Source organism: Diabrotica virgifera, chromosome 5 (genome assembly GCF_917563875.1).
Source record: "Diabrotica virgifera virgifera chromosome 5, PGI_DIABVI_V3a".
Classification (NCBI taxonomy): domain Eukaryota; kingdom Metazoa; phylum Arthropoda; class Insecta; order Coleoptera; family Chrysomelidae; genus Diabrotica; species Diabrotica virgifera.
In genome coordinates, this window is record NC_065447.1 from 75,769,699 (window position 1) to 75,782,795 (window position 13,097).

At 33.0% G+C, this 13,097-nt stretch overlaps 1 protein-coding gene across 3 annotated transcripts in view; it reads left to right on the top strand.

Moving 5' to 3' along the window:
• The window catches only part of LOC114326685 (F-box/WD repeat-containing protein 1A), a 321,344-nt gene that overhangs the window by 248,535 nt on the left and 59,712 nt on the right, over positions 1 to 13,097 (top strand). For all 3 annotated transcript variants that reach the window (XM_028275095.2, XM_050650155.1, XM_028275096.2), the window contains exon 3: positions 1,668 to 1,854. In XM_028275095.2, the coding sequence (XP_028130896.1) occupies positions 1,668 to 1,854 (187 nt within the window). The remainder of the gene's footprint in view (positions 1 to 1,667; positions 1,855 to 13,097) is intronic.

Genomic DNA, 13,097 nt, shown 5'->3' on the forward strand with positions numbered 1-13,097 from the left:
GTCCTCCATCTTCTATGATCTTGTGCTTCCATTTTCCATTGTTATACCCCAATCCTAGACAAATCGGCTTCAATATCACCCTTCCATCCTTTTCTGGGATGGCCTACTGATCTAGTGTCTGGTCTCTCAAAAAACACTGTCTCTCTGTCTTCCTCTGATCTTACCACATGATCTGTTCATCTTATCCGATTAGCTTTTATATGTCTGACGATGTTTTCAGTAGGTACCATACAGTTACCAATTCAGCATTGCGGCGCCTTCTTCATCCTTCAGAATGACAAATAGGAAAATGCATTGAAAATTCAACTTTTTATTCGAAGGTAATATTTAGCGATGAATCTATGAAGCTTGCATATCCAGAGCAGGAATATTGTTTAATTTTAACTTATAAACAAATTTAAATTACATTTTTGATGAGGAATATTTGGCTAAGACGAATACATTTTGGTTCCAACAGGATGGAGCACCTGCCCATAATGCTGAATTCGTTGGAAATTATTTAAATGAAAAATTTCATAATCGTTGTATTAGATCTTATGGTCCTCGTTCACCAGAACTAAGTCGTCCGGATTTTTTTAATTGGGGAGTTTTAAAAACAATATTTATAAAACTAAAATCCACAAGGAAAAGAAAATGTTTTTCCTGTAGTTGGCTGTATACCATCAATCACAAAAATTGGAAAAAATCCTTTGTAAAAGATATAAAATTTTATTAAAATCCCTTTAAAGGTCTACATCACAACAAAACGTTTTCGATTTTATAAAAAAAATCATCATCAGTGTTAGATAAACTGGATGCTAGCTGAGCCACCAAAGAAAAATATTCGGGTTAAAACCCTTTAAATATAACATGGATGCATTAAAAGTGCATACTTTAATAAAATGCCTTATTATGGTCACATGGTAACTAGGATAATGCCCTAAGGTAATGTATTGAATTTCCCAACACGTGAGTTGTTTACATTCCAATGACTTACGGCATTTTATTAAAGTATTTAGTTTTATTTTAAACCCAATTTTTTTTTCAAAAACGAGCACTTTGAACCAGTGAAACTTATAGATAATATAAATAATGCATAAGTAAAGTAACTTGTGAAGCGGTAACGATTAATTTTATTTGGGAAACTAATTAAGGGGTGATTTTCGCGATTTTTGTACCAAAAAATAAAAGGGACCAACAATATTTTGAGCGTAACTCACTTATTTTTAATGTTAGAAGTTTTTTAAAAAACAATAATAACCTTTTTTTAAACACTTTAAAAAAGTTGTAATGAATTTTCCCCGAAAAGTGCTCTGTTTTTTGGTTATTTCTCATTGAAATATTCGATACATGTTTTTGTTTTGTTAAAAATGAACATATTCACTCGCAAATAACTCGAAAAGTATTGACTTAGTGAAAAAACTCTATAGAACGAAAGTCGTTTAGAATTAGCATTTGATCCAATTCCGGGCCTATTTTGAACGTATATTTTTTCACTCCCGAGAAAATATTTTTCACCCCGTATTTCCCAATTTTTGTAAAATGGAGGGGATGTAGAATTGTAAACTTTTTCTTATATAATAATAGACAATTTCAACTACCTATTCCCAAATTTATAGCCCTGATCGGGCTATAAATCGTTGTATGGTTTTTATATGATGCGTCATTTTATTTATTTTTTGTTACAGAGAAAGGTCTGGATCACGTGGCAGAAAATATTCTGTCATACTTGGATGCAGACAGTCTCAGAAACGCACGATTAGTTTGTAAGGAATGGTTCAGAGTGATCTCGGAGGGTATGTTATGGAAAAAACTAATTGAAAGAAAAGTCAGGACGGACTCTCTATGGAGAGGATTAGCTGAAAGGCGAAATTGGTAAGTCTAATTAATTATACATGATAACTTAGTTTAATCTGCGTACATTTAAAAAAATACATTAGAAATTGCACAATTCAGGTAGAAAAGGAGTGTCATAGTCTTAAACAATAGGTATTATCTACAATTACTAAAACTTCATTCTTAGGAAACTTTACACAAGTGGAATAAATCAATAACTGTAACTGTACAGAAAAAATATTCATAAAATTGCTAATGAATATCATATTGTGACGTTTTTACTTATTTATTTCAACTTTATTTTAATTAAAAACACTTAATTTATTAGTCTTTATTTTTAATTTATTGGCACACTAAAGCATATAATTTATATATAATTACTTCATATAATTTATTTTACATTTATCAATAAGGCGCACTTAACATCGAAATTATGACTAGAATCCGTACCACACAAATTTTCTCAAATACCAGTACGCCTCTGTTCTGGAACCTTCGATTGTAGGCGAGGATCTGTTTGGTATGAGGCTTCCAATATTTTCGATCCTATTCAACGCGAATGCCGAATAATACGGAATAAGTAGACCCTTAAGGCTAGGGCTCCACGGGCTGGAAATTGACGCTAGCAGTAGCCGCAAAACGAACTTAAGGTTCCGCAGAACGGAATAGGAATAGCCGAACTGTACCGACTACAGGACTTGTGCGTAGTCGGTTCAGTTCGGCTACTCCTATTCCGTTCCGTGGAACCTTAAGTTCGTTTTGCGGCTACTGCTAGCGTCAATTTCCAGCCCGTGGAGCCGTAGCCTTACTAGCTGAAATCACGTAATTGACGGCTGTTTATACGAGGGTCCAATCGGGTCATTGGAAAGCATGTTCTTAATCGTAACAATACACTAATACAGCGTTCGTTGATTTCTGAAAGGCATTCACATTGCACACAAAAGCATTGTGTGTAAGGGTGGTAATGCCTTACTAACTATAACAGTGTAAGAGGAATGGAACCACTTAAATTAAGATTGGAAATTAAATAGGAAGACACTCTATTTCCAAAATTGTTCAATCAGTTTTTTGAGGATATTTTCGAGACAATATAATGAAAGGAACGGGTTATTGTTTTCAGAACTAAACCCACATTAAAAAAAGATAGATAAAGATGTATTCTTCTTCCGATTAGTGCTACAGCCCAAATTGAGTCTTAATCTCTTGTAATTTCTGCACAAACTCAAGCATTAGCGGTTTTCACGTGTATCAAATTTTGGTAATCTAACAAAACTCCCTTTTGGTCTTCTACTTTGCGTTTTATTGTCTATACTTCTTCTTGGTAATCTGTCTTCATTTATCCTCACTACATGACCAGCCGGCATCTATGCCGATTTTATTTTGTACATCGGTTAGAAACCATTCCTTTATCTCCATCTAACTACAATAAAGAACTCAACATCTTACGTCAAATAGCATTCAATAACGGTTATGACCCCAATCTCATAAACAAAATCATTCATAAGAGACACCTCAGGGTCTTGAGAGTGACTGCTTTCCCCAGGGACCGGACCATCAAACCCATCTATGCTTCCTTACCTTATCACCATGAGCGTCTTGCTGGAGACATTAAATATCTGTTAAATAACACCCATATTTCTTTTAAAGTCCCTAATAATCTAGGACAGTGTCTTACTAATTCTAAGGACCCTATTCATTATATGAATCGTAGTAAGGTCTATAAATTACAATGCTCTGATTGTGATGCCACATATATAGGTAGAACTTGTAGATCACTAGCTTCTCGTTCCCTAGAACACACTAAAAGAGAGAACACTTTCACTTTCTCACAACATCTTAAACAACAAAAACACACTCTCAACATCCCAGAAGACGTCTCCTTGTTACACAACATTCCTCAGAAAGACTAACTAAAATTGGACCTGTATGAGGACCTAGAAATAGTCAACGAGAAACAAAATAGCCCTAATTGCGTCAACCGTCATGTATCGTTTAATCGAGACTTCTTTCCATTACATCGCCAACTTTTCTCATAGTCAAGCTACGCATCTATTCCTCTTTACATATCCATCTTCATTTACACTTCGACTCTAAACCACATTTTCGATAAGTTATACCTATGACTTATCACACATTTAAACCTCATTCACAGTCTAATTTTCTGTAACAGACCAACTCACCAATATCAACTTACATCCTTTCTTTCATCACTACTTCTTTTTCCTTTCTTACACACCAATAACCTTATATCCTTCCTGTCCTGAATTAACTACACATATTAGATTCTGTCAAGGTGCGGTGTCAGTCTGGTAATGGCATCCTTGTCACCTAAACTCTTCCATGTAAGGTTCTACCTACAATTTTACAACCAATATGGTTGATGTCATGTGATGCCAGGGGTTAATCTGAAAATATTTATAACATCCTTCAAAATCTGATAACATAATGTAACTGTTTAAAATCAATTTTTAAGGGTTTTTACCCGTACATTTTGGTGGCTTAAAGCATGTAAACCTGTAAGTATAACTATCTATTCACTTTTTTACCTTTGTCAAAATTTAACCTCACGTTTGTTTTACTTATAGAGCTATACTTATTTTAGGTGATAACACTGATGATGGAATATTGATTCCGAAAACGTTTTGTGATACAGCCATTTTTAGGGATTTTAAATACATATACCTTTTACAAAATTTTTTAGGTTTTTAGGTTTTTTACAAAAGGTTTTTATTTTTTTGATTTTATTTTATGTTCTATATTCCCTGACAAGGGTATATTCTCGGCGGGCTTGTGAAGGGGCGTATAGGGATGGCTTAATGCTGATAGCCAGTGCGTTGGCATGGCCTTGATTGTGGCAGATATAATACATAAAGCCTGGTTTAGGCTTTGGCTACACGGGCGATTTGTACGGCGCGATAATTTACGGCGCCCATTGGTTTGACTACCTCCTCCACCAATTTTAGATGAAATGATTTCATCTGAAATTGGTGGAGGAGGTAGTCAAACCAATGGGCGCCGTAAAAAATCACCCGTGTGGTCAAAGCGTTAGAGTCAACACGTTTGGTGTGTCACACCTAGATATTTTGGGTGTTTAGTAAGGCTGAGGAGTCGGCCTTCAAACTGGATTTTTAATTGGTAATTTGCCAGTCTGTAGTTCAAATGAAAGCACGATACTTCCGTCTTGGAGGCACTGGGCTGAAATCTCCAGCAGCGAAAATATCTCCCGACGATAACGAGGTCGTTTGTTAAAATTTGTTCAATTGTCTCCAAATCTTTATAGTTCGTAGTAAGCGCCCAGTCGCCTGCATATCCGAACTTCTTTGAGGTGCTTTCGGGCATGTCTGCTATATAAAGACTAAAGAGGAGCCAGCACCGATCCTTGCGAGAGGCCTTTGTTCGGTTTCAATTGGGTACTATACTACAATGGCAATAAAGATGCACTAGAAATAAACAAAGACTCGTTAAATGTTACTAGGAGCACTCACAAATCATAATTTTCAAGTTTAGAATTTTAGAGAAAGGATTCAAACACAACTTGCCTCAACATAATAATCAAAAAAATTTAGAATATTTAGGTGTAGAATGTGAAGTAGCGTTAAACAAAACTGCCAAGAACATAGAAAAAAGCATCATTGCAAAATCTATTACCGATGTCTGTAGTGAAACTAATAATTACTGTTACAAAGAGAACCAAATAGCCGTTTCAATTAAAAATAAATCAATAAAACATGACATAATATTTACAAAAGCAGACAAAGGTAACACTACTATTGCTATAGACAAAACAGACTATAATAATAAAACAATAGAATGTTTAAATAACCAAAACAGTATAACACTAAACAAAGACCCCACAGAAAAATACCGAAAACAAATTAAAATAGTCATTGAAAATTCAAAATCAATATTAAATCCAACAGAACAGAAATACCTTAATATTATGAACCCACAATCTCCTAAATTATACTCTTTTATCAAACTACACAAACCTGACCACCCAATAAGACCTGTAGTCTCTTTTTATACAGCTCCGTCATATAAACTTAAAAAAAAAACTGTCAGATATTATTACAGAATACACTAAATTTTCACCTAAATTCACCGTAAAAAATACACTAGAACTAGTTGATAAAATACAACATTTTCAATTGCCCAACAACTCCAGATTAATTTCATTTGACGTAAAAAATCTTTTTCCTAGTGTTCATCCAACAGAAACTTTTGTTTTAGTTAAAAATCTTTTAGACCGTAATAGTACAAATCCGATCATTGCATCTGAAATTTTACACCTTCTTGAAATTTGCATAAATCAAGACTATTTTGAATTCAATAGTCAAATATACACAAACAAAAGTGCAGGACTTATTATGGGTAATCCTCTAAGCCCATTGCTATCAGATATATTCATGAACCAGCTTGAAACAACAATTTCTAAACATGCCGTATTTAAACAGTTCTTATATTGATGGAGATACGTGGATGATATACTAGTATGCTTTACAGGAACTAACAGGCAACTTGACCAATTTCTATCATACATTAATGCACTTCATAGTAATATTGAGTTTACAATAGAAACAGAGCAGAATAAGTCCATAAACTTTCTAGATTTAACAATTACCAGACTACACAACAAACATGAGTTCTCCGTATATCATAAACCTACCCATACTGATACAACTATACACAATTCATCATCCCATCCTACACAACACAAATTAGCAGCCTACCATAGCATTATACATAGACTGACAGAAATTCCCATGTCAAAAAATAACTTCGAGATAGAACTGAACATCATTAAACAAATAGCAGTAAACAATGGCTATAACGAACAAACAATTAACAAAATTTTAAACCAAAAACTCCATAAGAAAGCCCTGAAATTAGTTTATCCACCACTACAGAAAGAACCCAGTACCTTCTGCTCTATCGCATATACTGGCAAGATAACAACAAAAATAGCCAGATACATAAAAAAGAAAGGAATAACACCAGCTTTCAGAACTAACAACAACTTAAGCAAATATATTTAAAACAATAATAGCCGAGGGACAAAACAACTACAGAGTGGTGTTTACAAACTAACTTGTGGTGACTGTCCGAAAACTTACATCGGTCAAACTGGCAGAACCTTTGACAAACGGATAGCAGAACACAAAAGGGCTTTCAACAATAGAAAAACAGACACGTCTACATACGCATTTCACCTTCTAGATCATAATCATTCTTTTAATGAACAGTTTCAAATTCTGCATATTCAAAATAAAGGCCTTAAGCTATCTTTATTAGAATCTACGGAAATTAATAAATTTAAAAATAAAGATATAATTCTGAATGACCAACTCGAGACAAACAGCTCCCCACTCCTCAACCTCTTCAGTTAAAGACTTTAAAAAGGCAAACATATAGTAAACTAAATCACTTGAGAAAGGCACTCTAGCGAAACAGCTGTAGTCACATAGTTGTAATAAATGTTGTGGAAGTATAGAAAACAAACGTTTTCAGTGTTTTATTGTTAGAATTTCCAATACATTGTAAATCCCAAAATCATGATTTACAAAGTTTATACATTTTAAATCATGATTCGGGAGTACTCCTGGTAATATTCAACGTATCTTGGTTTGTTTATTTCTAGTGCATCTTTATTGTGATTTTAGTATAGTCTTATCATCCATGATAACTGGGAAACATATAGCATTCTTTCAAAAGATTTTAGAGCATACTCAGAAGTGTAATTGGACGGTAATTTTTTGGTAAATCATTAGCATTGCCTGGTCTTAAAATGGCAACGATTTTTGCTCTTTTTAGTTGATGAGGAACATTTTCCTTCTGAAGAATGTCTGAGAACTTTGCAAGTCATTACCTAGTAAATCTGCCACTATGTTTTAAAAACTCAGCATGAATGCCATCAAAGCCAGTGGCTTTTTCCGTTTTCATTTTGTTAAGAGCTTCGGTGATTTCTTCATATGCGAACGGGTTGAAATACTCAGTTTCAAGTGGGCACGTGGATTTTAAATTCTTAAGGTCTTTTTTAGCTTTAATTGTATATAAGCCGACATTAAACACGAGATTAGATTAAGTACTATCCTTCAAATAGATTCAAAATGGAGTTCATGTTTGCTTAACATTTAATTTAACCATTCTTCTATTGAATTATTAGGTTCGTGACAACAAAGCTGTTATTATTTTTATTACAAGTTTGTACACACTGAGTTATTTACTTATTATTTGCAATAATACTTGACGGTTAATTACTTTGGGAAATACCAAACACGTTCAGGTGGTACAACAACAATCAAACAGTTTCAAGGAAGTAGTTACAATTTAAAGTTGATTTTTCGCTTTTGATTTATTTAATTTGAACAATAATTGATGCTATTATAGTTTATTTTACAATATGCACATAATGTGGTTCATGTTATTTTTAGTTACGTGACATAATAGACACTTCAATTGAAATACATTTATTTACGTGTATATCGGTTTTAAAACACTATATGACGTGTTTCGATATCTATTCGCCATATCTCTCTATCTCTCTCTTTCTGTCTCTATCTATCTATCTCCACGAATCTTCCTCTATTTATTTATCTATGTTTGCTCTCCAGCTTCTTAGTATTTCCTTTTTTCGCGTCGCAGCGGTATCCAATATAATAGTTGTTTTGGTAATCTGTCATTCCGTGTGTCAGTTGTTTGTTGTTTGGTCATAATATCGCCTACAATTGTGTGCCCTACGTTCATTATCTCTCTGATATAGTTGCTTATTATCCGTTCTCTCCGGAGATTTCATGTGCGAATCTTGGCGAAAAATCCATTTCTGTTTTCCAGACCTCACTATCTGATACACATCAAATAGTGAGGTCTGGAAGCATTATAGATATCAGATAGAAATCTAAAGGCTCGTTTTCACGCTACGTCTTAGTGTACGTTTTCTTGTACGTTTTGTGGATCATATAAAACGTGCGACAAAACGTACGTTTTGTCAATAAGCGGACTTAATTTTTTCGACTCGACAAGACGTACGTTTTGCTGTTTTCACGCTACGTTTTATTGTACGTTTTGTGTGATAGGACAAATCCTATACATTTTTCGATTCGACAAAACGTACGTTTTGCTGTTTACACGCCACATTTTATTGTATAGAATTTGTCCTATCGCACAAAACGTACAATAAGACGTAGCGTGAAAACGAGCCTAAAACAGCAAAACGTACGTTTTGTCGAATCGAAAAATGTACAGGATTTGCCCTATCACACAAAACGTACAATAAGACGTAGCGTGAAAACAGCAAAACGTACGTCTTGTCGAATCGAAAAAATTAAATCCGGTTAACGTTTTGTACGACCTACGACCCACAAAACGTACAAGAAAACGTAGCGTGAAAACGGGCCTTAATACATCGAATTGTGGTATGTATTACTTTAATTGTTGGTTTTCGATAACGCCTAATGTGGTCTAACGTACGTACCTTCTTTTGAAATTTCTAAACCTAAATATTTATGTTTACTTCTATTTTATTGCCCATTTATTCTTCTGAGTTTCTTTGTGTTGTATTCTAAGTAATTGTGGTCTCGAGTCAATTATCTGATCATCAGCTGAACAAAGCGTATATAGGGTTTTATTGTTGTTAAATGTGTTTTATTTTTCCGTTTCCATATTTTTAATGCTTGTTCCTAGTTGTACTTTGAAAAACGTTGGAGATACACAATAACCTTGTTTCAGACCTTTTCGTATTATCTTTTTCACTTCTTTCCCATAGTTCAGTACTACTCCACCCTAAAGCAGTATCTTCCTTTGAAATTAGTGATTGATTTGTCGGACTTAGTGATCTTGTTTACAGCCTCAGATTCATAAGTATTTTCAGGTACTTTCATCAGAATCTGCTACCTACTGATTCGTCACTGAGTACATAATCAAACTCTAAGGCAGCGTTTTCAGAAATTTTTGAGATCTTATCAATTTATATAATGTCATATGCCCCCACAGTAATTGAATTCTTTATTGTTGAAAGGAGGTAAGTGTCATTTTACTACTTTTCGAATTACAGTAAAAACCCTTCTCTCTTTCTATATCCGCGTCATTGGGTGTTAAAAGGAAGCAAACACTGATGCATTGCATGGATATAGTTTATACCGCAAAACTGTATTTAACACCAAATGACGCGGATATAGAAAGAGAGAAGGGTTTTTTATTATAACTCGAAAAGTAGAAAATGGCGCTTTCAACAATAAACGATTAGAGTTTAAACTCTAATTGAACTTTTATTTTCATTTTTAATCCTTATTCTATTCAATATATTTTACGGCGGACATTGTAAAATATACATACATCCTCATGTTAGTAACAGAAAAAATCATCTTCTATAGTAATTAAAGTTCGAAAATAAACAGAAGATATGAAAATTCAACAGATATTTTCTAATATCTTTTCACAAGATTAGTATAGAAAATGAAACAAATCATTATTTTTACAAGGAAATAACATAATTATTATTTCTTTGCTCGCGTTATTATTACTAACAGATGCTTTATATACGATTGAAGACAGATGACGCCCATGATTTTATCACTGTAGGAAACAATTTGTAGAATTACATTATATGTTTCTATGCAAATAAAAAACAAACATAAAACGTTTAAATATAGAAAGCGATATCTGCAACAATACGAAACCAAGTTGCACTAATAGGGAACTTGCACATTTTTTTTTATTAGATAATAATGTTCAGTTTTGTTTAAAAATGAGATTTCCAAAATTTCACGCTTCAAAAACTTGTAATAACTTAGAAATACATATTTAAAGTCTTCAGCGGTATAAAATAGTTCAAACGGCACGTGACGTCACATAGTTTTGCATTAGTTTTTATTATGGTTATATTTCGCTGTGTCTAGGTACACGCTAACGTGTACGCAAATAAAAAAGTTAGGTAGACGCGAATTAAACTTCATCAAGCCAGTGACGTCATTATTTAGCTTGCGCAGTTACTATATATTTTGGTACATGCTATTTTGATATGTTTACTAAACATTGTTTAGTGTTTGTTTGATGGAAACATATTTGTTAAGGGAAGGGAAGCAGAACTATTCAGATGTTTCAAACTTAATTGTAATAAATCAATGTGTATATATAAAAGTATATATTTAGGTTAGCAAAATAATTATATGTATTTAGTTGACATGACATGTAGGTACAAAATATTGTTAAAATAATTTTTATACATAAGTAAATTATTATAATCAACTATTCTAAATGCAAAATAAGCCACAATTTAACTAAAAAAATTATTTTATTAACGTTTAGACGTTCAAATCGGATGTCATTGTCAAAATACAAAAATTAGTCAGATTAAATAAATTATTGGAAAAAATTTTTTACTAAGCAACAACATTTTTTTTAATTTAATAATATTTTGTATTTTGACAACGACATCCGGTTTAGAAGTCGAAACGTTAATAAAATCAATTTTTTAGTTAAATTGTGGCTTAGTTCCTATTTAGAATAGTTGATTACAAAAATGCCACAAGGATAATAGCTTCAAAACAAGTTAATTATTATTGTGAAAACTTTAGGTCTTCCTTTTATTTTAATCTTTTACGGTAATACTACTTCATTTATAACTAAAAAAAAATATATTAATTTATAGTCTCTTACCTTTTGCGTACTGTTTTAAAATGTTCTTAAACTCATTAAAAGAACTAAATAATTGTCCGCACTCCGTAGTTAATTTAAAAACAAACACTAAACAAATAAAAAATAAGAAATCACTGACACTCGTAACTTTTTTATTTGCGTACACGTTAGCGTATACCTAGACACAACCTTATATTTAGGTATATTCTTCTTCTCATTCTTTAGTTTATTGGCCTCCACCTACTTGGGTATTTGGCAAGCTCATCGTCGTGGAATAAGTCAAAAATATTTATATTCTAATGACATTTATCGTATGTCATTGTAATAATATATACCAGTTTGTTAAAATTGTAGTTTTATACTGTTTTTGAAGGAAAGGAACGAAGGTTTACTATTGAAAATAAAACCATTTTGTAAAAGTACAAATTTTCTATGAATAGGTCAAACGATCAATAACACTTGTAACGTCACATAAATGTATTTTCTACTGACGTTTATAACGTCTAATTTAAAATTCTGTTTACTTTATTGGAAAAATGTAAATGTAAAACCAAGTGACGTCACGATGCGTTTTGGACCACCTGTTTGAATTTGAATTTTTAATCGTCTTTAGGGGCCAAACGAAAGACAAACAAAACTTTTTTATCTTGATACATGTTTTAAATTATGTTCTGTTGTGATTTATAACATTTTTTTCGAATTTAAAAATTTATGCAAGTTCCCTATTGAGAGTTGAGAGGTTCTGTTTGTCTATGGATTGTTAGATCACGTAAACTATGGATCCGGTTTTAACAGGTTGGTAGCAGATTGTTGACCGAACAATAAATAATACCTTAAGGTTTTTTTTATTTTCAGTAATTTTGTCTTACTTAATGACGTAACTGTAGTCAATATGATGCTTACTTACTTACTTAATCAGTAGACCCATTGATACCTTTCGGTGTTGGGCCATTCATTCAATCTTAATAAGGTATCGGGAGTTGCGTCTAACTCTTAATAAACTTTCCTATTGGTTGCCATTTGTGTTGCTTCTTGCCAAGATTTCCCCTTACTTTGTAGTATTTGGGAGATGTCACTATTCCATTCCTTAATGGGCCGTCCTCTTCTGTCCTTCCCTATCGGTTTTGCTTCCCACACTCTTTTCACTTGTCTGTTGTCCATCCGCGTTAGATGTCCGAACCACGCCAATTTTTTCTCGTTAATTGTGTCGAGTATCGGTTTGATCTTTAGTATTTCTCTTATTTCCTCATTTCTTACTCTATCTGTTTTTCTTACTCCGATTGTTCTTCTAAGGTATTTCATCTCTGCTGCCTGAATTCTGCACTGATATCTTTTGTTTAAGATCCAGTTTTCTGCTCCGTATGTCACCGTAGGTCTATATATTGTTTTGTATATTGTCATCTTGGTCTTTGTTGATATTTCTTTATTATTAAGGAATCATCTATTTAGTGCTTGGAATAGTTTTCCTGTGTTTTCCATTCTGTTGTTAAGATCGTCCTCGGTGTCTCGTTTGTTGTTGATTGCTGTTTCCAAGTACATATTTGTACGAATTTATCTGTATCTTATTTTTTGTTGTTCTACCATTACTTCTATTTGATCTTCCGTCCCCTTTTTCCTTGTTATTTTCATTATCTAAGTCTTCTCTTTGT